The following is a 26601-nucleotide window of genomic DNA, read 5'->3' on the forward strand; positions in this document are numbered from 1 at the left end:
GCACCACAAGCAATGTCTTGTGTCTTCTCAAAACTGTGTGAAGTGAAGTGTGCCGACTAAAATTTAGTTAGGTAATCGCACAGACTGCACCCATTAGAAAGAGTCAACGCGTTTTTCCTCTCATGGTGAGGCACATCTCTGTTATACTTGAATTTGGATTCGTTCAAAAATGACATAGCACATTTTTGAAAACTGTAAACATACAGCAAGTAATAGCTAGCGAAATAGTTCAATTTATCACACCGTTGTTGACCTCTTCTGTTAACACTTCTGCGTGAATTATATTGCCAACTGTAACGTGTCATTTTTGGGTTTGCGAGTGCAATAAAATAACCCTTCTGCTCGCCGAGTCTGACCAGCAAATGAGTCAAACTCCATTTAGGCACCTTGCAATTTGTGTATTACGATAAGGGGTTAAAGCCATATGACATTCGTCTTTGTAGTTAACATAAGTATATTAACAGTATGGTATACAATTAATGGCTTTAAATTAAACAGGTTTTTGTGAGTCATGTTCATGTTGGTGTTCTGACACAGGACAGATATATATATATGTGCTCACTACTCTCCCCTGTGGCGTGTTGTTGTAAAGGCGGATTGGATTATTTTATTTATTTATTCATTTATTTATTTATTTAAGGCGACTGAAAATTCGTTCAACAAGGTTTGTTTGGTCTTTTAGCTTGGCTACGCTTACCAAGATGTAAATAAAAAAACAATTAGTTGTGGAGGTCTCTTCATGTCTTCATACAGTGTTGGACCCCCCCCCCCCCACACCCCACACACACAGTTTAAGACCATTCCCATGTGTCCATGTGCACTGTAAAAACACCCCAAAGATCAAGAATTATATTACATTTTACACCATTGTTCTTGTCTTGCTAAAAAAAATCATCCTTGGGCAACTCTGTAAGATAAATGTGAATCTGTTCTAACACTGCCACTGCAGCTCTGCTTATCTTTTGGCTATGACATGATCGTGCTTCAGCCTCTATTTGAAAGGGTATTTTTCGGGTGGTTATTATGTGAGCCGCTTACAACAGTGGGCTAATCGTGTTTTGCTCACTGCAGCCTTTTCAAAATCAGGCTTATATAAGATTTACTTAGTGTTTCAGTTTCACACTATGTCTATGTCCCATTTTTATTTAAGCATCATTTCAGATTTGATTTGCCTTTCATCTTATCAGTTCAATCCAGTTGTTTTTCTTGTCATTAAGTTGTTCATAACAACAGTTGATCTGTATACTGTCATTTGAAAACAGGATTTAAGAGCACACAACCAGACTTCGCAAAGTCCAGACATGCCAGATTCTGCGCCGAGTGATCCTGGTTCGAGGGTATTTGACCCTCAGCATTCCCAGAACCTACTCAGAGTTCTTCGCACCTTCTGGCAAGAGCAAAGCTTCCATGATGCACTGCTGGTGGTGGACAGTGAGGAGCTTCCTGTCCAGAAAAACATCCTGGCTGCAGCCAGCCCTTATATTCGGTAAGGCAACATGAGTGAGACATTGAAGCTTAATTCCACTAATGGTAGCTCTCACAATAACACATTTTAAATGTGTCCATAAAGTACAAGGGGTTGCTCAAGTTAACAATTCTGTTCTAGGACCAAACTGAACTACAATCCTCCAAAAGAAGATGGGTCAATGTACCGGATTGAGCTACAGGGCGTTTCCATGTCCATCATGAAACAGATTCTGGACTACATCTTCAGTGGTGAAGTGAGTGCAGATGCTTTCAGAAGCATGTTAGAATTCCGAATTTTTTGTTTTGGTTCATATGACCTCACTCTATCTATTATTTACATACTTGTTTATGTTTTAACATCTGCATGACCTTGACATACAGATCACTTTAAGTGAAGGGACCATCCAGGACATGGTGCAAGCATCTGACCTGCTCCTCATGACTGAGCTCAAGTTGCTGTGTTGCCAGTTCCTTGAAAGTTGCATCACAGCAGAGAACTGCATCGGCATCCGTCTTTTCTCCCTCCATTATTGCCTGCACCACGTTCACTACGCTGCCACGGAGTACTTGCACACTCATTTCCGCGACGTGGCGCTTACAGAGGAGTTCAGGGAGTTGCCTCGCGAACGACTCTGCGAGGTGCTGTCTGAGGAGAAGCTTAACGTCGGTAATGAAAAGCATGTGCTGGAGGCTGTGGTGCGATGGTTTGCCTACGATCCAGAAGCTCGCAGGGTATGTGCTCACCCATGTCGGACCTGGCTCGTCAGAACGCTTTTGAAAGGCTTGAGGTCAGGCTTCTGTGCAACTTGGTCCACACCAAGCTCTTCTAAGCAGGCCTTAATGGAGCTTGCTTTCTACATTAAAGGCCATCCCCAAAAACTTTCCCCACATATTTGAAGGCATACAGGTCTTTGTATAGGATTACCTTTTAGGCAGAACTAGGAAGTCTAGTCCAACTACTGGTTGATTGATCTATTAATTAAGCTATTATGTTCTTAAAGTTGCTACCATGACTGGATTTGCATGGACATTTCAAATCATTTATCCAATATAGCTGAGTTGACATTCATGGGACACATGTAACTAACTACCCACTTGCGCAAACTCCCAAGTTGCATGTACATTTTCTTTGCCGTCCTAGATCTCATTCAGGTTGTGGGTGAGCTATCTCTCAGCTGATTACTGTAACTAATATTAGACACTGGACTGGTCACCAGCCAGTTGCATGGCACATACAGTATAGACAAACAACGGTTCATACTCTCATTTCCATGCATGGATAGTTTAGAGTTGTCAATTAGCCTGACATGAATGTTTGTGGAATGTGGGTGAAAGACAGATTACCCAGAGAAAAGCCATGCAAGCACAAGGAGAGCATACAAACAGTAACACATAACTCCACTGGATGCCAATATTTTCTTTATTTAGTGATCAACAACCTTCAAATGCGGCATATTTTAGAGCACAGATTCTCAGACATTTTAAACCAAGTCCCACCTAAAAAAAAATATAATATATTTTTTAAAAATTACATGTTTTAACTGACCCAAATTAAAATACAGTTGAATATAAAATATAGAGATACATTTTTTTACCCGGTAGTCCTAGAAAGTGCAATTACTGTGCTTAATTTAATTAATCATACTACTTGATCAATTAATTAGGAGTTGGATTTGAGCCACTTATTTTCCCTTGAATTCTTCATCTAACCAATACCTTATGGACCTTTCATTCGTTCAACTCTGTGATAGCAGTTTGTGAAAGACATGCCTGGAGGAATTTAGTGTGAAAAACAAAACCTGTCCAGAAAGAACCCTGACCTCAAGTCAATCGAACACATTGGGAAGATGGTTTGTCAGGACTTTTCTCAGGTGCAACACAATGACAGCTGATCTCACAAATGTTCATTTGGATGAAAAACAACATCTTGTCGAAAAACTTAGTCTGCTAAGTCTTTACACTATTTAAGATGAAAGATTTACACAAGGTAAGTCAATGTGTTTTACATGATTAAAAGTACATTCAAAAGCATTTAACTCATTCACTCCCGTTGACGGCTATAGACGTCAAAAATTCATTTGAACTATTTCTATTAGTTTAACATTTTTTTCCTCTTTTGCTAACAAGAGTATGAAAACTTAGAAAAATATATAGTACATTTAGAACAGATATAAAATGTGTGATTAATCGTTAGTTAACAAGTGAAGTCATGTGATTAATTACAATTAAAAAATGTAATCGCCTGACAGGCCTAATTTAAAGGATAAATAAATACAAATAAAGGGTGTTTAATCATAATTAATCGCATGATAATTTTATATCTGTTATAAATGTACAATAAAAAATATAAGTTTTCCTAAAAAAATAATAATATAAACTAATAGAAATAGTTCACATGAATTGTTGACGTCTATAGTCGTCAATGGCAGTGAATGAGTTAAAAATAAAGAATGACAGACATTTAAAATCAAGAGTGAAATCTGTCATAGCAAAGTTTTCACTTCTTGTAGGTGCAGTGAGTGATCACATGGCTAAATTCTTACCAGCTATAAACAGTAAAGAAAACACTAGCACTGCATTGGCTTTTTTTTAAGGTTCAGCATCAGCCTAAACTCTTTGTTTATTTGCAGGTGCATATGAGGGAAGTGATGTCAGCAGTATGGTTGCAAGGCTTGGATGCGAGCTATCTGAGAGAACAGGTACTGAAACAGCCTATTCTTGTATGTTGCGTTGTATAATGTCTCCACATTCACTTGATTATAGGTTTAGGTTTCCATGTCAAACAGATATTTCTTGCCAGGCCAGGTTTGAACTTGTATGCATGTGTCATCATATCCCTTTAGGCCTTGGGAGAGCCACTGATGAGAGAGATGATTAGAGAGCACTGTCAGCCAGTGCTCGGAGAGAACCAGCTGCAAGGTGAAGCTCTTCTTGCTGCATTCAAGCCCCGAGGTTACTCGGAGTGCATTGTTGTTGTCGGCGGAGAGGATCGTAGGTAAGATGGAAATAGATTCAATCATGACTCCATGGTGATCTCAAAACTTAATTTGAACAACCATTGTGCTAAAATAAGGTTTGCTTTGCTTTTGTTTGGAAAGTGTGTATCTTTTTGTTGTAAATGACACTACAAAGTGACAAAACACTGTATTTTGAATGTTATTTTCATCATTACTATTAATAACATTACTCTTTACTTTGGGAACGCAATGCATCCCTTTGTCAAATATTGTAAAAATTGAAATAATTTGGTTGAAAGTACTACCGAAATAAGCTGCTTGCCAAACGACACCGACCGATGGGTCTGCGCAAGAGCACATGTGCATGCTAAGTTGCTGTCGGTCGGGACTACTTATCAGGTCCTCTCCACAGGCTGTTGCGTCGAGTTAGGCTGCGTTTTCCAAAAGGCTTACCCAGTTTGTTTATCTTTATTTATCCAATATTTGACTCTATATGACTCATTAGAATGTGAAAAAAGAACTTCAGCTCAATTATTCCATTCCATTCATTTAGTATGTCTTGACAGCGTCCTGCATTCAGCTCGCCTCGACAGATCAGCTCCCCTCGGTAGTACACCGGCTCACCTGCACTTGGAGTAGTACATTTGGCAGTAGTTTAGAATGAACGAGGATTTCAATTGCTTAGGCAAGACAAGCCAGCTTATACAATATTTCTATATTTATATAGCAAAAAAATACACTAGGTAATTCAATGTGTTTTACATGATTAAAAGTACATTCAAAAGCATTTAAAAATAAAGAATGAAAGACATTTACAATCAAAGTACATAAGCTCACAAAAAGAAAAAATATATATTTTAAAATTGATTTAAAAAAAAAAAACTTTCAAAATCCTCAGTCATGAACATGATAACAAAAAATGTCACTTTAAACCTTGACTTAAAAACATTCCCACTTGGGACTGACTTCACTTCTGCTGGCAGTTTATTTCATTTGTGTGCAGCATCACAGCTAAGTGCTATTTCACCATATTTGCTTTGAATTTTGTCCTCCGCTGTTTGAACTGAGTGCAGAACTCAGAGCTTAGCTTAGTGAGTGCTCTTTTAAAATGAGTGTGTAAAAGTAGAAGTTCGGTGAGTGCAAATGTGTTTGTTCCGTGCAGGACCAGGAAACCTACAGCTCTGACCCGCTGCATGTGTCCACTCTATGACGCCAACCGACAAGCCTGGATTGAGCTGCAGCCTATGAGCATCGCCCGTGTGGGTCATGGGGTGGTTGCTGCTGGTATGTGACGGGGCAGTACAGCATGACAGTGTTGCAGAAATGATCTTTTAACTATGTTCATCATTGTTCCCCTGAGTTGGGTTTAAAACAGTATGTTAATTGAGTACAGTAATTTCGGGACTACAAGACGCTACTTTTTTCACTTGCATTCAACCCTGTGGCTAATACAAAGGTGCGCCTTATCCATCAGATCACAAGGGGGCGCACTATTAAGGAAGCGCAAAAACGTCAGGCAGAGCAAAACAAACCAAGTGAGCCCAAGTACAGTAGGGGAGACAGAACGAGAGCGAGACAATTTGTACCCTCCTTATGGAAAAGAAAGTAGCGGGAACCCGGTGCAGTAACATTAAAAAGACCTGCGGCTTATAGTCGGGTGCGGCTTATATGTGTAGTAATCCCCAAATTTAGCTAGCGCGGCTTATAATCAGGTGCTCTTTGTAGTCCAGAAATTACTGTAGTCCAAACCAGTGAGTCTCAACTGTTGGGTTGGGACCCCAAATTTGTTTGTGTTTTTTCCTTTTAGAACAGAGGCTTACCAAGTTCCCACATAGAATATACAATTCTCACTTGCACTCTAGCCGCTAGCTACTCTGTAAGCAAATATAGTGCAAATCAGCCACGAGCTAGGAGACGTCAAAGCTAACAATATGCCTTTGGCTTGGTGGTACGTCAAACTCATTTGAAAGGATTTTTTTTTTAACTGTAACTTAATGTACATATATTTTCAAAGGCTTAAGCACTGGCTTAAGCACTTGGAACAAAAAAAAATCATTTTCTTAGCTTTTATAAAAGTGGGTCACGATTTTGTAACAATAGGAAGATCCTATGGTGACAACAGTTGAGAACCACTGGTCTAAACTGCGCAAACAAGTTACAGTACCTTTTAATAATGTTTTTTTCCCCGGTGTTTTAGAGGGATTTCTGTTTGTGATTGGTGGGACGGACGAGAACAATATAGTTTTGGACACTGGTGAGAAGTATGACTCAGATTCTAATACATGGAGCCCCATTCCCACAATGTTTCAGGTATATATATATATATATATATATATATTGACCAATTTCTACATCTCTTTTCCAATTGCTGACCTTTTTTTTTTTTTTCAATTAGAGATAGAATGGTACAAACTGTTCATGTCTTGGTTATCTTGACCAAAATGATCACAGCGATAAAAGTAATTTCAACAACAACAAAAACCAGCTAGAGTGCATGACTGCACCTCAAGCATTTGAACCGGTTTTATTTTAGCTGCCTCACAAAACATGTGCCATCGCCTGCTAGGTCACAAGAATGTAAACAGAAAGTAGATTTGCTGTGGTAAGTGACTGTCATTTGTTGCCAATTTAAAAAAATTGCCCGGCAATTTAGCACAGTGATTCTCATACTGGGATTTGGGAAGTAGCAATACATGTCAACTGCCCACAATAGGTAAATATTGAAGTTTATTCAACTGAATTTGATTAAGTTCATTTCTATTAAACAAGTAATAAATATTTAGGCTGAAACATAACAAAAAATAAATCTCTTGGTATTTTATGGTGCACATGGTAGTTATGTTTAATTGGTGTTCGTATTATGAGGGGGGTCCTAGGAAAAATGTCTTCCCTGGTCCCAGTTTGACAACGCCTGATATTCTAGCAGCAAGTTCAGCAGCACATCAAAAATAGCCAATTGGACCATATTATGCTTTTTCGCGAGGTGAAAATATGATCTAATGACAGTCTAATGTTTTTATTATATGCAAACATATGTCACTATAATGATTTTTTTAGGTGTGCTGCGATCATATCAGTAACTAACCCTTTCCTTTGCGATGTTAGCTGCTGATGCTATTGCTAATCTTGTTGCGATATTTGAACCTATGAGGGATGGAGTATAATAAAATAAAACACATTTTAAATAATAACTAATTAAAATCATTTACAATAAGCAGTTTGGCAAATGAGAGATAGATAAATACAAAACATTAGACTGGACTTGTGTAAGGGTTTATCGGTAAACCGTAAAATTTTATGTTTTGTTTATATAACATGTTATCTGATGGAATCACAAATGGCACACCACTAGTCGGCATGGAGACATTTTGAGGCTGAAGATTTTTATGATCGTCACCACTCGCCAGAGCTCAGAGGTTGAAGAGCACACATTGAACTCGCCCTTCACTTTCATCTCAATTACACACCTGTAAAGTGTCATGACTCAAGCTTGTGGTTTATGATGTTGCTGTGGTGACAATATCTGCCTTTCGACAGACTTATAAACACCTGTCAGAGTGCTCAGTGCCACCTCTGTGGCAAATCCAGCTAGAGTAGATAGATGCATCCAGCACTAAATTTTTTAATGGTGACAAGCACACAAGACGAAAAAGAAAATATCAGCCACTTTGTGTTCGCACTGGTGTATTGTTCTCCATTTTCAAAACATGATAGCCTGAGCATTTGCACGAGCACTTACATTTGCTTACTTTCATATATCTACATTGTTTAATCATTTGTACCAGGCATATTTTACAGCCGCTTTCCACGTTTTCCAAAATACAATAGAATTGTTCTGTAGAGGATTTGCAGGACAACACTTAAATATGTCATGACACTGATTTGTGCAGACTCGCCAGAACTTCGGCGTGGTGGAGCTGGATGGTCTTATATATATTCTTGGTGGGGAGAACGCAGGAAGTGAACTGACCACTGTAGAAGTGTTCGACCCTCACGTCAATACCTGGAAGATGCAGAGCAGTATGACCATGATCCGCAAGGTAACACGCCTTACAATCTTTACAATGAAGTGGTTAAGCGGGTAAATGTTACTGAGTAGCTAATAAAAGTTGCCTGTCACATTTGTGTACAGTGTATTAGTGGCAAGACATGTAGGATAACAGCAGGGGCTAGCAAGGATTTGAACTTCTCTCCCAATTTTCATTTTAGCACCTTGCAGATAGTACATTAATAAAACAATAGACCTTAATAATAGAATACTTCATTCTTATAAAATATTTGCCACGAGTATGAATAATGCAGGGCAGCATGGAATAATGGTTAGCACGTTTACTTCACGGTCAAGAGGTTGTGGGTTTGAAACGGAGCTCAAACCCTATGTGTGGCATTGTGTATGTTCTCCCCATTGCTGGCGTGTGTTTTCTTTGAAACCTTATCACTCCAGCTTTCTCCCACATTCCAATAAAACGCGTCAAGCAATTGAATGAAAACCAGTTGAGGGTCCACGTCCCTCGCCTAAAATCTGCAGGGATCCAGCTTACGACCTTCATGAGGACAAGCCTTATCGAAAATGGGCGGATGAATAATGCACGTTTCTGCTTGAGGATTGCAATTCATCCCTCCATCCATACAATTTCTGTCACACTTTATTGTATTAGGGTTAAGGGCTGGGCAATGTATTGTTATACATCGTTAGCAGAAGAAAATGGAAGGATGCGTGACTATATCGTTATGGTATCAATATGGAAAATTTAAACTTTCAGTCAACTATGTGGACTTATCACGCTCACACTCCATTTCAGGCTTACCAAACACATACCTCCTTTCTAGTTTTTTCATTAATTCACAGCTAACTGACGGAGGACACACAAAGGCTTGTAACGATAATTGATATATTGACTTATTGTTTGGGGACATACGTGGAAATTGCACTTTGTCTGATTCTCTGGATTCAAACTTGCCATTTTTTGTGATAAAAAAAAAAGACTAAGCTAAATCTTTAAAAAAAAAATCTACCATCAATGTAACCTATAATCTGTACAATTGAAATAAAAATAAACTGAGATGATGTGGTTGAGAAGTGTGCACTTCACATCCTTTTATAACTGGGAAAGTAGCAGTTAAGAATTAACCAATCACATCAAAACTCATGCTAAAAGGGGAATCTGTTTTGTTTATTTTTTGTTTGTTTTGTCTTTTGGCACCATTCAGCCTTAATGGTGTCTTCACAGATGTACAAACCTACCCATGCCATGGGCACTAACACACCCCCATAGCATCACAGATGCCGGCTTGGCGCTGATAACAAATCCGGATGGTCCTTTCCCTCTTTGGCTTAGAGGACACAACACAACATCGATGATTTCCAAAAACAATTTGACATGTGGACTCGTCAGACCACAGCACACTCTGACTTTGAGTCAGTCCATCTCAGATAAGCTCAGGTCCAGAGAAACTGGCGGCATTTGTGGGTGTTGTTGAATAATGGAATTCACTTAGCATAGTTAAGTTTTAGCTTGCATTTGTAGATGTAGTTGCAACCCTGTTATTCTGATGTGTTCCTCAGCCCATGTGATAATATCATTACACCAGGGGTGTCCAACATTTTTTGCAAAGAGGGCCAGATTTTGTGAGGTGAAATTGTGGGGGCCCGATGGCATAATTGGCATTTTTACATTTAAAACTAGTTATTTAACTCCACAAGCTGTGGCAAGTCTAGCGACCTATGAAGGTGAATTATCATATTGCACATTTGTTAACTGCCGACTAGGGCTGTCACTAACGAATTGGTTTTTACTTTTATTGGATTTGTTTCATCCAGAATAAAGAAAACACATATTTAAAGTGTGCTATATTTTCCAAATGGGTTCCTTTGACATTCAGAAGTCCCAGGAAAATTCCATGTTCCATCATTTTCAGCCAGCCTCAGACTTCAATGAGTCATGCCTCTGATGGTTACTTGAAAATTCCCAGGTTACACAGGGCTCATGTGGTATAGAAGTCTGTACAGGAGAAGGCACGTAGATAAAAGGTGCGCCAGCTAGCCACGTCAAAAAATGAATAAATAAAAAAGATGCAGATGGGAAAATATGGCTTGTGTACTGTGTTGAAACTGTCAGCTCTTCAGGCAGTTCCTTTGACCTTGTGACTTTATTTTTTCTCTGATATGGCACCAGCAACCTGACACAACTGTGACCAAATAATGAATATTGAAATCTCCCCCTCAAAGGTGGGTTGCTATGCTGCCATGAATAAGAAGATCTATGCCATGGGTGGCGGGTCCTACGGGAAACTTTTCGACTCCGTTGAATGCTTTGACCCCAAAACCCAGCAGTGGACCGGCCTCTGTCCGCTCAAGGAGAGAAGGTAATCATCATTGTTTCAAGTGTTTTTAATTTTAAAAGAACACACTCTTAACTTCGGATGTTTGATCTTCTATGTTCCAGTATTGCGCAACAGGAAATGAAACGCAGCTTCGCGGTCATTAATGCAGCACCAACAGTGTCAGTTTTAGTTTCAGTTGAACTTGTTTTTAATATCTGCTAAATCATATGAGAATGTTGCACAGAAGGATGAAGCAATAGATGTTGAGGTTGTTGAGTCACTCACAGCGTACATAATTAAAGAATAGAATCTCTTTAAAAATAAATGTCATGCTGCACTACAGCTTAAACTGACCTATTTCTACTAGCACACTTGATTCTTTTTTTGTCACAATTACATTTCGGAAATATTTTGAAATATGCCCATTTGAGAGGCCCTGTTGAATATAAGTAGCCAACCCTCATCCCGCCACACATACTTCTGGGCCAATCAGCGAGTATGGATTTTACACTATGAAAACTAGGGGCGGAGCTAGATGTGTTTATTTATTTTTTTCTTTAAAAGCAAAGACAAAAAGAAAACATTGTTGTTTCGATATGAAAAACAAGTAATTTTTGTCATTTATTACATTTTTGCATTTTTGGGATATCTGCATTCAGTTTCATTCCAAAAACATAAAAATGTTTAAAAAAAATTCAAAAAGACAAAAATGGACATTAAGTGTTTTTCACATAGAAGTGACTACATTTTACCTTGTGGAGGCACCACCAAGCCGCCAAATTGCATTTGTCAAATACGGTTTAGATTGTGAATGCAGCGCATCAATGCAGACTCATCGCCAAGCACAAAAATGCCCCCACCCCCGCCCATCATGTTGATAACTTCCCATTAAACTCAGCAAAGAGGTCTCCTTACCCTTTGGCGGCTAAACCAAATGAACGAAAATCTTTCCGATTAGGTTTGGCTCCGTGGCTTGTGGCATCGGCAAGGAGCTCTACGTCTTTGGCGGAGTGAGAAGTCAAGAGAACGACAACGCCGAGCAACGTCATATGATGACCTGCAAGTCTGAATTCTATCATGATGAAATGAGAAGGTTTGTATCTGTGGGGGGGAAAAATGAAACTACTAGAACAGCTGGATTTGCTATGATGTGATTTTATGCAGGTGGATGTTCCTAGATGACCAAAACCTGTGTATCCAGACAAGCTCATCATTCGTCTACAGTGCCGTTCCCATCGGAGGCAGCATCTATGTCGTTGGAGACCTGGACACCGGTCAGAGAAACGCAACCACCATGAGCAAGATGTTGTAAGCAACATTGATTTGAATCATCTGAGTGAGTCGTTTACCTGTTGTGGGCGCACAGGTACCAGTTTCGACTACATCCGCGAGTTCCGCCGTAGCACGGGGACCTGGCATCGGACCAAGCTCATGCTGGCCAGCGACCTCTCCAAAACGACCTGCGCCGCGCTTCGGATCGCCAACTGTCGTCTCTTCCGCCTTCAGTTGAGCCAAGGCATGTTTCGAATCCGAGTCTGAAGCCAGGAAGAACAAACCATCTCTTTCACTTTTTGCACATTTGTCATGACCACCCACTTATGACATAGTATCTGGGTTTAGGGAATTTATGAACAGTATTTAAATGGCAAACTATGCTTTTTTTAGGGAGACTTTTTATTTTATTTTTTACAAAGTATATCTGCTGCATAATTTGGGGGAACATTTTCTTTTTTTTAGGCTGCTATTTTATTAAGATATTTGGTTTATTGATTTGATGAAATAATTTATATTTTTATCAGATTTATTTTAACTGTTGCTCTGCTGCTTCAGGAGGGATTTGAAGCAACACTGGAAGAAATAGCAGGTTAACTCATTCACTGCCATTGACGGCTATAGATGTCAAAAATTCATTTGAACTATTTCTATTAGTTTAACATTTTTCCCACTTTTGTTAACAAGAATATGAAAACCTGGATTTTTTTATTGTATTAGAACACATAAAATTTGTGAATTTGTGCGATTAATTACAATTAAAAATGGTAATCGCCTGACGCCCCTAATTTTTAATAATGTTTTCTTTTTTTAAATAAAGATTATTAAAAAAATTAATAATAATTATAATAATTTTATTTTTATTTATAAAAAAAAATTTGGGGTGTCAGGTGATTACAATTTTAATAAATAAAAAAACTCACGATTAATCACAAATTGTATATCTGTTCTATATGTACAAAAAAATGCTAGCTTTTCATACTCTTGTTAAAAAAAAAAGTGGAAACATTTTTAAACTAATAGAAATAGTTCAAATGAATTTATGACGTCAATGGCAGTGAATGAGTTAAAGGGAAGTCAACTTCAAAACATTTTCTTGACAATAACATGTTCTATGTAGCCCCGCTTGTCTAAATATGGTATTCTAGTTTATATTGCGTTAGTGGAATATGAGTTAAGCAGCAAAGTCCAGCAGCTTTTATCAATATCAGAAGGCGACCATTTTGCCACTTGCTGCCGAGTGAAAATGACATCACAGTTGGGTAACAACCAATCATAGCTCAGCTTCCGAAAACAGATGAGCTGTGATTGGTCATTGCCTGAGCTCTGAGCAAGTGGCAAAATAGCCGCCCCCTGAGATGGATTAAAACGGCTGGATTTTGCTTCATAACTCATATTCCACACATGTAATATTAATCAGAATGTTATGTTTAGAGTTACCCTGTCTTCACGGAAAGATGGACCTTACCACTCGGAAATTACAACCGAGTTCTGTTCATGTGATTTTGTTTTTATAGCAAAATTGTGTATGCTACATAAACGTGGAGATTTTAAAAACAACCTTCTGTGCTAGCTGACGTTAACGCCCTTATAAGTGTTCATATTTCTTGCCATTCACAAATTCTCTCAACTCAGAAACTTGGGCATCAAAATAAATTCCCAGTTGTCCAATAGAAAATACACTATGAGGGGGCGTTCACTTGCAATTTTCTCCTCGATGTGGTATTTACCATAATTTCGAGACCACATGAAGGCAGCTTTAGACTAGTGTGGTCACATATAACACATTATTGTGAAGAAATGTTTAAGGTTGACTTGCCTTAAGGGGAAATTATGTGACGTGCATTTTTTATTTTGTTTTACTGGTCTAATTGACCATTTACTCAATCATTTGTAAATTGGCCAATGGAAGACCGGCGGGGACAAAATAGCTTGCAAAGACTTTTAGCAAGATTGTCACTATCCTAATTACAGTAACGATGTTTTACATTTGTTCAGTTTGTGTGCTACTATCATGTGACTAACCATCTTTTTAAAAACATTGCATTGTTAAAAGCCAAATGGAAATGACGAAATACAACTTGTTTCCCGAGTGAAAATATTTGATGTGCTTTCAACTAGCATAATCTCATACTACAGTATGTTGGAAAAAATGTTCTGGGTAGCACTGCGGGCTATTTGTTACCATGTCTTCCTCACACTTGAAAGGTTCTGTGTTCAAATTGTTCTGCATATTCTCACCATGCTTGTGTGTGTTTTTTTTGGGTAGCTTCTTCCCATAGATGCTAAGCCCATGCTTAGATGGTTAATTGAAGACATAGGCATGAATGTGAGTGTGGATGCTTGTCTGTATGCGCCGGCAACCCAAATGAGGACAAGCAGTATAGAAGATGGATGAAAAAGGCTGTGGCCTCATTAAACGGCAGCATATGAGCATCAGCAACAAATGCACAAATTAATATGTGTAGCACCTTCACTGCTGTCCAGATTTCGACTGAGTGTATTGTTACAATTATTAATATTGTTTTCTGTTTTACATATATATTCTTCAAAGTGTTTTTGATTTTAGTTAGATGAATATAACTGTGGTAGAATGTGGTCTGTTTTCCCCCCAAGGAAGTGAGGTGTCGGAATCCACACAGCAGGTATGCGGGAATCTCTGGAGCCAGCTCTCCCGAGGTCAATAGTTTATCTAGGAAGCAAATTGTATACCTCATGTTTGTTAAGGACTGGAAGAACTCAATAGGAGTTGGCCAGATTGTATCTCACTCTGCTGACAGGACAAGATCAAAAGGGGGGCCTGGTAGAGGGAGAGGGGGGCCCAGTGTGGCCCACATCCCGAAGGAAGAGATAAGAGAGGGGTGTGTAGAATTGGGGTGACAGGAAATATCACATGCTGAGAAAGGGCCGAATGGTCAAATGAGGGGGAGGGAACCATATGTATATATGCATGCATGAACTTTGTAGAGAACACATCTGTGGGTGAGCTGCGATGATTGAGCAGTACTACAGGTGACTTTCAGAATCTGAAATAAAGCTGGCAAACTTGTTCACAGATTTCCACTTTGAATTTATTTGAACACGCAGAAATCAAGGAAATGATTTCCAACAATTGGTGACCCCGAACGCTGAAGGAGGTAAGAGGATTTCGAGCTGCAGTGATTAATGAACGAATGGAACTTCTAGGCGCCTAAATAATTAATTACAGTAAGTGGAGACGTTAATCCACGTAGAGGAGTTCTGTCTGTTTAAAATCATTGCATCTTGTTTTCGTCTGCTAAATTGTGTAAATTTGTACATGAAATCTGTTTGAACAAAGTTGTAGTTTGATGTCGTTCTAAAATTTTCTGCGACATTGAACTATAAACACGTACGTGGGGTGGAGCATGTGGTGATGAATGTGCTGGCCCGGACCGGTGAATGCGCGAGGCTGCTGGGGACAGGGCCATGTTAACAGGAAGAAGCAGCGTCTTTTGTTTTTTTTTAATTTGTAAATGTTATTCTGTTTTGGCGTTGTGAAGGATTCGATAGACTATGATATTTATTTTTTGAATATAAGGATAAAGAGGTTACGGGGTTTCGTGGATATTTGAAGATCCATTGGTAAATCTGAAGATCATAGTAGACGCGCCTGCCCTTGGCAGTTTTGGTTGGTTCAGGACTGTTCTTTTTGGTAGTACATGTCGCCTGTATTAGACGGTCCATTTCACGTAATAAGTTATTTTAAAAGTGCGCGCGCTGTTGAAATTGAACAGTTGGGGGAGTCAGGTCGATTGCAACGGACATTGGGTTTTAAACGTTGTATTTGCGATCGATAGATTACGTGTGATTTTTTTTTGATTTTGCGCTGAAAGAGCGCCTTGCATGACATATGCAGTAAAAGAGAGACAGTTTTGACACTGTGGAATTGGATCACGTGATTCGTTGTCTGTGTACGTTCTGTGAGTCATTGTGTATTCGTTGTGTGTGTACGTTCTATGTTGTGTTGTGCGTGCTGTGTGTTTTGTGGGCTTCTGTGATTGCTTGTTGTACGGTTGTTTAAACGTTGTTGAATAAATTTACCCTATTCGAACTATCATATTGTAAAGTGAGACGTCACTGCATTGATAAATATTGATACTGCTTAGGTAGTATATACACTTGTTGGAACTACGAGTGGTAGGAACTCTGAATAATGGAGGGCGATTTTGATCGTAACACTGAATGGTTTGATCTTAATGTACTTCCGGTACATGGTGGAAATTTGAACTTGGACGCGCAAGTTAAGCATGCTTCCGGAGTTGCGGTTGGAACTGTGCGTGAAAAGAGTCGGCCAAAGATGCAAGCATTGTTGATAGATTGGGTTACGGCTGCTTGCGACAAGGGTTGGTTCCCACCGTTGATGTCCACGGTTTGTTTGATCGGTCTGATGAAAGCTGTGGAATTAGCATGTGTAAACAAACGGCTCTCGCTGGAAAAAATGGTACGACAGACTTTTGTGTTTTCTTTGAAAGGTAGAAAAGTGCGACGAAATTGTAGACATGTGGATCAAATGATGAGGAATGCTAGAATGTTGGCGATGGGCAGTTCGGTTAAAATTGCTCGAGGAGCGTTGGTAAAAGCGGGTGCTAAGGATGTGGCTAATTGTGATGCTAACATTGTTGCACCTCTGGCGAGCAACGGGCCGTTCGCTGCTGTTTTGTCTGATGTTGTTAACCCGTTTACAGGCTCACCGTACAAGCCTACGGCTCAGATGCTGCAGGATTTGCAGGCACCGATGTTGACGGTAAATAGCGGTAATCTGGATGTGGAATGGCATAGTGGTAATGATAAAAATTCTGGACCGCTTCGGTCTACGTTACAGGCCGCGGCTGACGGCTTGGCAGCTGGCGTAACCGCCTCTGTGACACGTTTGGAGTCTCTCTTGTACGAAATTTTGGAAATGAGGGCGAGTCCGAAAGTGAAATTGGACAAAGCCAGTGCTTTTAAATTGGAACTAGCTAGACATGCTGAAGTGCCCCAGGTTGTTCGTCGCAAATGGCTTATGATTATTTCTCGCTTTGAGAAAGATGCAAATGACGACTTGACAGAAGACGAATACTTTGGACGACGTAACTGTGACGTGAGGTCTGACACTTCTAATGCATTGACGAAGAACTATGTTACTGTAGACATTCATGAACAGTTAGATGATCTGTCGTGTGGAGTTGGAGATGTTGTGGAACAATATGACTTTAGCACGCCTGACAGACTCCCGGAGACTACTCCGAGGAGAATGGTGACTCGTTCAAAGGGGGTTTTGCAAGCACCTATGTTGACAAAAGTTGATCCGGCTTCCGGACATTCGGCGACTGTGTATAAACCTTATTTGCCGACTGATCTGTGTGTGCTTGTGCAAAAACTTCCCCCGTTACAAGCAGGTGGAGAAAATTGGTTGCGCTCGCTACAAAGAAGTGTGACAGGTCAGATTTTGACAGCGGGAGACATGCGTGCTCTTTTAACGGGGGCGTGTCCTTTGTCTCAGCTGGACGCGCTGATGGCTAATTCGGGTATGTCATCTTTGAATGACGGTGAGGCATTGTCCCGTGAGAATTATTTGACGCTGTTTGGAGCGCTAGGTGGATTGTTTCCGCTTCCGGATGTGATCATATCTGATTTACTGTACGCTCCGAAAGTTGATGAAGAGGCTGCGACATTTATTGACCGTGCTCTTGTGGAATTTTCCCTAAAGACTGGTCATTTACCGACTGATTCTACACTGTACTCTCAAGTTTTTCGTGCGGCAGTGCTAAAAGGTGTCCCTAAGTCTGTGAGGCAGGCCATGGAGGTGAATCCCGATTTGCCTGGCTCTGAACACGTACGGTGGTTATCTCATCTGAAACATCATCTGAGAAGGTATGCAAAAGATCTTGAATCTAAAACTGACAAACATAGGTCTACTGAATTACAATTGGCTGCTATACAATTGCAGACTTTGAAAAAAAGTACAGAGGAGACTTTGGCTCCCCCGGCTTCTACTGTTGACTCATCACCTATTCTTGTTTCTGAGTGTGCTATGTATCAATCGAGATCAGCTATCAGCCAGGACCAGTGTTTCAATTGTGGACGTTTCGGCCACTGGGCGGACACCTGTCGAAATCACCTACGTGAGAGAAGCAGAGGTGGAAAGCGTCTACAGGGCGGACGCGGCTATTACCAGCCGAGAGGACGTGAGTCACGAAATGTTCCTCCACGCCAGACTTCATCCCAGCAACAGTATCCGCCGGTGCCGAATCAGCGATTTCTGCCGCCACGAAGCGGACAGTATCCACAATGACGGGGCCCAGAATCCACCTTATGTGCACTGCAGGAGCCTATGATTGCATTAAAGGTGAGCGGAAATACTTTATCATTTATGGTAGACACTGGAGCACGCCACTCTACCATTATGACTTTACCAAATGGAAGTACGCTCTCCAATGATGGCATCTCGTTGGTTGGATTCAAGGGAGAGAACACTATCCTGCACATGACGAACCCGTTGCAGACGGAGTGCTGCTCGCAAACATTTATGCATTCGTTTGTTTATGCTCCAAGTTGTCCTGTGAATCTTTTGGGAAGGGATCTTCTCATAAGGACTGCTCCATTGATTCAATGCGGGTCAGAGGGGCTGACGCTTCAGTTCCCAGATGGACATACTTTTCACTGCGGGGGTGATTCCTCCTCGAATGTCTCCTCCCAGTTCCCTGTGGTGACTTCACACGCCATGACATGTTCCTCTGCTGACATGTACTGGGCAAAGATTGACACTGATTCCCCCGGCTGGAGGGAAGCGGAGACGTTTTGGAAGACTTGGTCCTCCTGGGTGCGACATCTCAGGTCATATGATGTGATATCGGATTGTATACATTGTACACTATTTTACGACAGATGTGGTGATGAGTTATACAGTGAAGCTTTCAGTGCAATTGTTGACAATGTTTGGGAGTTGCGTGTGGGTGATCTGTTTGCAGGACCTGCCGGAGTGGCTTTTTCGGTTGTTCTGACGGAGGAACAGTCTCGATGGTATGAGATGGCAGTACCACCTGGTGTGTCTGTGCTGGCATGTCATCCTCACATTTCTTTGATGGTGTCATCCCAGCATACGGCGAAGGATTTAGGTCCATTTGTCCTGGCTTGCACAAAAGCGACGGATTGGCAGCCTTCAATTCATACAGATTTACTGTATTCCAAATCTCTTGATGCCTATTGGATTAAATCTGATTTGTTTATTTCCATGTCTGTCTTAGAACATCAACTTTTGGACCGACATCATGGCCGAGAGACATCTGACAGTGAGCTTGCTGGTGACATCTTACACTCCATGCCCGCTGCACTGTGGTCTACTGACCCGACTGATGTGGGACTGTGTAAAGTGGCACCTGTGACTTTTGAAATGAAACCTGGCTCCGTTTGGGTACCACAGTACCCGATGAAGGAGGAGGGGCGACTTGGCATCTCAGTAACGATTGATGGGTTGCTGAAAGCAGGAGTTCTTTGTAAGATGGATAGGTCTGATTACAATACTCCCATTCTCCCAGTAGTAAAGAAAAATACTGGCGAATTCCGAATGGTGCATGATCTCAGGGCGATCAATGCTAAAGTTCTGACACCCTCGCTGCCGGTGCCAAATCCTCATTCAGCTCTGTCACAGATATCTCCGTTGCACACGCATTTTACCTGCATTGACCTTGCAAATGCATTTTTTTGCATTCCTCTTGACTTGTCTATGAGGAAGTATTTTGCATTTTTGTGGAATAATGAATGTTATTCCTACACCCGGCTTCCTCAGGGTTTTGTGCTGTCTCCTGGTGCGTTCAATGCTTCTCTTAGGCAATTGCTGTCACCTCTCCAACTTCCTACTGATGTTCTTTTAGTGCAGTATGTAGATGATCTGCTCCTTGCTGCGCCTTCCGAGGAGTCCTGCCTTCAAGCTACACAGCTCCTTTTGAGTCACCTGGCTTCGGTGGGCTTGAAGTGCTCCAAAAGCAAACTTCAGATTGCCCGGCCTCAGGTTTCATTCTTGGGTCGACTTATATCGAGGCATGGAACAGGTATTTCTCCGTCGCATAAAGATGACATTTTGCACCATCCTAAACCGACAAATGTTAAACAAATGTTGGCTTTTCTGGGTCTGTGTAACTTTTCCAGACATCATGTTCCGGATTTTGCGGAACTGACTCACGCATTGAGAGAATTGGTGAACGAAAAGGGAATGAGAAACCTGTCGCTTGTTCTAAATTGGACACAAGCTGCTGAGAACTCTTTTGTTCTGCTGAAACAATTTTTGTCTTCGGCTGCAGCTCTTGTAGTCCCTGACTACACTAAAATGTTCTTCCTTGATGTTTCTGAAAAATCCAGCAGTGTGTCGGCTGTTCTTTTTCAGAAGGGGGAAGACGGTAATAGACATGTTTGTCTTTATGCATCAACACCTCTGGAAAAATATGAACAACGTCACCCGCTGTGCGCAGCTTTTGCTTCAGCATTAGCTCGCTTGATTCAAAAAACATCTCATATTGTGCTACATCATCCGCTGACAGTACGTACAGCTCATAGTACAGTACAATACATAACCAGCCAAGCATTTACTATGACAGGGGGACGACAGAGAAAGATTGAATCAGTTCTAACACAACCTCACATTTTGTTTGTACATGAGGGGATTAACATGGCAGATGGCATAATTGAGGGACAATCCCACTGCTGCACTCAACGAATTCTGGAAGACAACTCACTGAGAAAAGATCTTTACGATACCGCAATAAATGACCCAGACTTGACGTTATTTACTGATGGCTGTTGTTTTAAGGGCAATGAAGGACTTCAGTCAGGTTTTGCGGTAACACAGATGATAGGAGCTTCCTTTGATCTGTTAGTGGCAGACAGACTCACAGGACCACAGTCAGCTCAAAGAGCGGAGATAGTGGCTTTGATAGCTGCACTTCAGTTAGCCAAAGATAAGACTGTGAACATTTACACTGACTCGGCGTATGCACATGTAGTGATACACACAGCCATGAAAGAATGGCAAAGAAATGACTTTATGACTGCTTCAGGGACGCCTATCAAACACCATCAGGACATACTTGAATTAAAAAAAGCTTTGCTCCTGCCTAACGCAGTAGCTATAATTAAGTGTAAAGGGCATTCAAAAACTAATGATTTTGTGTCAGTGGGAAATGATTCCGCAGACAGGGCTGCAAAAAATGCAGCAGGGTACAGCCCAACCTTACAACTGATGGTGAGTGAAGGTGAATTAGGACAAAAAATAACTACGGAAACAATTAAGCTGTGGCAAGAAAAGGCCAGTCCAGAAGAACAGAGTGTGTGGCTGGGAAAAGGAGGACAAAAGGATGAAGCAGGTGTGTGGCAGAAACAAGGTAAATATATCCCATCACAGAAGCAATTAAAAAACCTGATTTCTGAAGCACATGGACTTTGCCATGTGGGTACAGAAGAAGTGATGAGACGGCTGCAGAATTGGTGGCATCCTTACATGAGACAAATTGTTAAAAGTGAACTGCAGGACTGCAATGTTTGCAATAAATTTAACAGTATGCCTACATCTAAACCTCCCCAGGGCACTCACGATCCAGAAGTGACTGCCCCGGGACAAATAATCTCAATGGATTTTACTGACATGATCAGGCCCATACAAGGGTACCGATATTTGTTGGTAATTGTGGACTCCTTTTCCGGATGGCCGGAGGCATATCAATGCAAATCTGAAACCGCAGAGGTTGTGGTAAAACATTTGATAAATCATTACATCCCATCACATGGGTTTCCCAGGAAAATTAGATCAGATAATGGGACTCATTTCAAAAATAAACATCTACAGGAAGTAGAAAAAGCATTGGGACTAAGACATACATTTGGGTCCGTATATCATCCCCAATCTCAAGGACAGGTCGAGAGAATGAATAGAAACATAAAAGAAAAATTAGCTAAAGCACTGGCCTCATCAAATTTGAATTGGCTACAAGCTCTTCCTATTGCACTAATGAATGTGCGAATGTCATTAAACTCAGCTAAAGGCTGGACTCCATTTGAAGGTCACAAAAACAGACCATTTCCAGCTCCAAATGTGCCGCTGGAAGAGACACACATTGAAGAACCTCCAGTACTAAAACAATTAGTGTCTACGTTCTCTAAGCTAACAAAAAAGTGGCCAGTTGCTCCTTTAGAAATAAATGATTGTGAATATGTGTGGTTGAAGGTAACTAAGCGAAAATGGTCTTTCCCCAGGTGGACAGGCCCACACCGTGTAACCGAGAGAACGTCCTGTGCAGTGCGCTTGCATAGGAAGGGGGACACCTGGTATCATCTGTCATCCACCAGGCCGGCAGGGAAACCAGCTGGCTCAACAATCCAACCTGCAATCATCGGATGTCCCGATCTAGGAGCCACGTCAACTGATGATCCAGTTTCCGGCTCAGGAGCTGTCGTTTGAGGACATCATTCAATCTTATTGAACGAAGATCAAGAGCAAGTGCCTTTTCTTGGGCAATCATTCCTTTGATCAGTCACATTTTGGGCAGAATAATCCCAGGTGACAAATCGAAGAATTTGGGTAGTCTACCCCAAATTCTTGAAGAAGAAACGAACTATTGCGACACTCTTTTCATTCAAAAAGACCTTCAAAGAACTTCATTACGAAATGGCTTCAAAGCTGAAAAACATATCCTTCTGCTGTACTGCGACCTTTCTTCTCATGATGACTTGGTACTTTTTTCAGCCTTTTGACACAACTTTGAACACAATTACAACGTATCGTATTAAGCGAAGTATTAAGTCTACATATAATCCCTGGGTCACATTCTGGACTTATGAGAAATCAATTGCTGTGACAGTTGCTCCAAATACAAACACTTCTGTTAAAATTCCTATTAGATCCTTAAAGGGATTTGGTAAGGGGAGACAGACTAAGGGGGAAGATTGGATAAGATACTGGTGGTATTTGACAGGTCATGTACGACGAGATTGGAATGCTCTGATAACAACACAGGATGGAAGATACTGGCGTCCGGGAACTAGTGAGGAGGCAGTCTTCTTTAGCAAAAGAATAACATTGCGTAATATGGGGGGGGCGACTCTATATGAACTTTATTTTTCCAGAAGGGGAATTACGGTCGCCTAACACAACAATTGATAACGCCTCCTGTTTTGGATTTTTGTTGTGGGCCTGGTTCTCCGGACATGACCCATATTTCCCCATTTTAGTATGCGTCAATAAAACAATGAGTAATTTAGAACAGCCAAAAATGACTAAATACACAATGGAGAGCGGAGTAAAGGCGGTCAGCGTACCAACTGAGGGAATAGTTGAGAGGTTTCGGGTTACAAAAGGATTTTCGGGGGGCAGTAACAATTGGCTATTATTGGCGAATGAAGCGGCTCGAGCCTCTGATAAAGACAATTGTGTGGTATGCGTAGGTCCGCGGCCTCTATTGAGAATCATTCCGGCTAAAATAGATGATCACTGTATATTGGAACTAATGAATAAGGCTGTCCCCAATGTCAAATGCTCAAAATGGGATAAGGTGTATCCCCTCGTCGATTGGCAGAAAACTAAACCAGTATTTTCAAACACAGTTGCAAATGGTAATTTTACATGTATTAAAATGACAGGCACTGGAGAACAATTGGGAAAATTAAATCAGATTACTCAGTGCGTGTCGATAGTAGATGTGGGACAGAAGTTCCAACCGAAATCCAGAGCGGACATATACTGGTGGTGCGGTGACAACAGAATATTTGATAAGTTGCCTTTAAATACAAAAGGATATTGTGCCCTCATAACCCTTCTCATGCCAGTACAAATCTACCCCATCTCTATTGATAATCTGTTACAAATGATTGATAATTGGGAACCAAAACCTCCTTCCTTCCAGAGGACCAAAAGACATTCTTGGCAAGAGCAGAATGTTCCCACCTACATTGATGCAATTGGAGTACCAAGAGGTGTGCCAGATGAATACAAATTAACTAATCAAGTACTCTCAGGATTCGAATCTGTAATTTGCTGGTGGTGCACCATAAACAAAAATGTAGATAGAATTAATTATATACATTATAATGTACAAAGGCTAGGAAATTGGACTCAGTCTGGCTTTGAGGCTGTACGCGGCCAGTTAGCCGCCACATCTTTGATGACATTCCAAAATCGAATTGCACTAGATATGTTGCTGGCAGAAAAGGGCGGAGTTTGCTCAATGTTTGGAGATCAGTGTTGCACTTTTATTCCTAACAATACTGCTCCAGATGGAAGTCTGACAATTGCAATTGAAGGGCTGCGAACACTCAATAAGAAAATGAAAGAGCAATCAGGTGTGGATACTTCTGTATGGGATAAGTGGATGAATGTGTTTGGGCGTTATAAAGCTTTGATTTCCTCTATTTTGATATCTGTGGCTGTTTTCACGGCACTAATAACGATTTGCGGTTGTTGTTTTATTCCATGTATTCGTTCACTTTGCCAAAGACTTATTATCACTATGATTGAGAAACAGGATGTACAAAATAAGTCGTCTCATATGATGGTAGCTGTTGCTAATCAATGGATGTCTCCTGTTGCTTCGAATGAGGGGGATGAGGATGCCGCTGGCATTTTCCTTTAAAAACAATATCTAATGTGTTGAACTATAGAATAGTTCAAATGAGGGAATGTTACAATTATTAATATTGTTTTCTGTTTTACATATATATTCTTCAAAGTGTTTTTGATTTTAGTTAGATGAATATAACTGTGGTAGAATGTGGTCTGTTTTCCCCCCAAGGAAGTGAGGTGTCGGAATCCACACAGCAGGTATGCGGGAATCTCTGGAGCCAGCTCTCCCGAGGTCAATAGTTTATCTAGGAAGCAAATTGTATACCTCATGTTTGTTAAGGACTGGAAGAACTCAATAGGAGTTGGCCAGATTGTATCTCACTCTGCTGACAGGACAAGATCAAAAGGGGGGCCTGGTAGAGGGAGAGGGGGGCCCAGTGTGGCCCACATCCCGAAGGAAGAGATAAGAGAGGGGTGTGTAGAATTGGGGTGACAGGAAATATCACATGCTGAGAAAGGGCCGAATGGTCAAATGAGGGGGAGGGAACCATATGTATATATGCATGCATGAACTTTGTAGAGAACACATCTGTGGGTGAGCTGCGATGATTGAGCAGTACTACAGGTGACTTTCAGAATCTGAAATAAAGCTGGCAAACTTGTTCACAGATTTCCACTTTGAATTTATTTGAACACGCAGAAATCAAGGAAATGATTTCCAACAGTATACACAAAAGTACATACAAATACTTGACAGTAGAATACATCTATTGGTCCTGATGGATCCAAAATAGACTTTGCCAGAAGTGAATGTTGAGTTGTCGGGGTGGATATTTTGGCTGCCTTAGTGACCTCTGCCGGCCTTGCAGTAGGTACAGCTTTGCCATCCATTGATCCTGTTTTTTTTTGTTTTTTTAACTTCCAGCTTGTTACTTTCTGACCTCAAGTTAGGGTCACTCATGTAAAAGTAGACTTGCTCTCAGTGAGAGTTCAGTTCACATGATATCTTTTTAAAGGAATTTAACTCCTGCTCTGAGAGACATTTGTTATATAGGACGTGAAACGCTTGGGTTGTGTCATTGAAAATCTTTTGAGCATGTAAGAGCACTGGGAGAGGTTCCAAGAGACCTAAATTGGCAGTTGCCTTCAAAATTACATGCAGCTAATTTTCTAGTTAGCATCACGTTAGCAGCATTATAATGAGGAGAGTGTGGGTACTGCTTCATATTGTATTCATATACCTGTAGCTCCTCGCTGGTTTCACTTGAACACTTTTTTTTTATAGTGGCAGATTTGCGCTCCTGATTACCTAACTCACTAACCCTATAACATTTTGGATTACCGCTACTGTGAAAGGTGTTAAACTGACTAATTCATTCCAGACAAAATGTTACTGCAGTGCCATAATTTGAAGCAGTTAACTCCATTTAGGGACATCATACGCGTTTTTTCTACATCTGCAGTGTACGCTCTTGAGAACACACTAAAAAGGAATCTCCGAAGTTTTTAGTGCAGCTAATCTATTCTTATTTTCATTCCATCATGTGTGCGCTTCCAGTGAATCTGTCAGCAAGTCCTTGAATCCACTCTTCAATGTTGATGTTTTTTTCTGTTAATGATTCATTTCTTCTATTAATGTTGAACACGGCGTGATGTGCGTTCGAATTATGACTGGAGAACAGGAGACACTCGGCAATAGGCTGTTAATGTCCTATCACACCTGCTGTGTTTAATCAGTCACTGGAACGGAACTACAGTAATTTACTGTACTGTTTTCTTATATTGGCACATTATGAGGTACAATAATTTAATCTGGTAATAATCTCTTAACCTGAGTTGTGTTATGGAATGGGGAAAAAAATTGGCTGTTTGGCATGTACAGTATGAGCGATTGTGTTTTACAAGATATGGCGTGTGTTTATGTCAAAGGAATTAAAGCACCAAAATGATTAACTACATTTGTAATCCCTCCAATTTATTTGTCTTTTTTCATGACTTTGGATCTATGGATCATTGTTTGCCTTATCATGCAAA

General features: G+C 40.7%; 1 protein-coding gene across 3 annotated transcripts; it reads left to right on the plus strand.

Moving 5' to 3' along the window:
- Nucleotides 1–26525, plus strand: gan (gigaxonin). Of its 3 annotated transcripts, XM_086072787.1 has the most exons (14): nucleotides 1–125; nucleotides 1263–1486; nucleotides 1607–1721; nucleotides 1849–2199; nucleotides 4098–4166; nucleotides 4311–4462; nucleotides 5587–5708; nucleotides 6622–6734; nucleotides 8315–8464; nucleotides 10654–10790; nucleotides 11707–11841; nucleotides 11913–12022; nucleotides 12115–15157; nucleotides 22266–26525. In XM_086072787.1, the coding sequence occupies exons 1-13, from the start codon at nucleotides 123–125 to the stop codon at nucleotides 12285–12287; spliced, it is 1854 nt and encodes a 617-aa protein (XP_085928913.1). In that variant the 5' UTR covers nucleotides 1–122; the 3' UTR covers nucleotides 12288–15157; nucleotides 22266–26525. The 3 variants fall into 3 exon arrangements, with proteins under 3 accessions (XP_085928913.1, XP_085928911.1, XP_085928912.1); XM_086072785.1 differs by lacking the exons at nucleotides 1–125; nucleotides 1263–1486; nucleotides 1607–1721; ... (8 more) ...; nucleotides 11913–12022; nucleotides 12115–15157 and adding an exon at nucleotides 15176–20071; XM_086072786.1 differs by lacking the exons at nucleotides 1–125; nucleotides 1263–1486; nucleotides 1607–1721; ... (8 more) ...; nucleotides 11913–12022; nucleotides 12115–15157 and adding an exon at nucleotides 15176–18369.
- The last annotated feature ends 76 nt before the right edge of the window (nucleotides 26526–26601 follow it).

Source organism: Leptonotus elevatus, chromosome 4 (assembly GCF_054856555.1).
Source record: "Leptonotus elevatus isolate MCC_2025b chromosome 4, RoL_Lele_1.0, whole genome shotgun sequence".
Taxonomy (NCBI): Eukaryota; Metazoa; Chordata; class Actinopteri; order Syngnathiformes; family Syngnathidae; genus Leptonotus; species Leptonotus elevatus.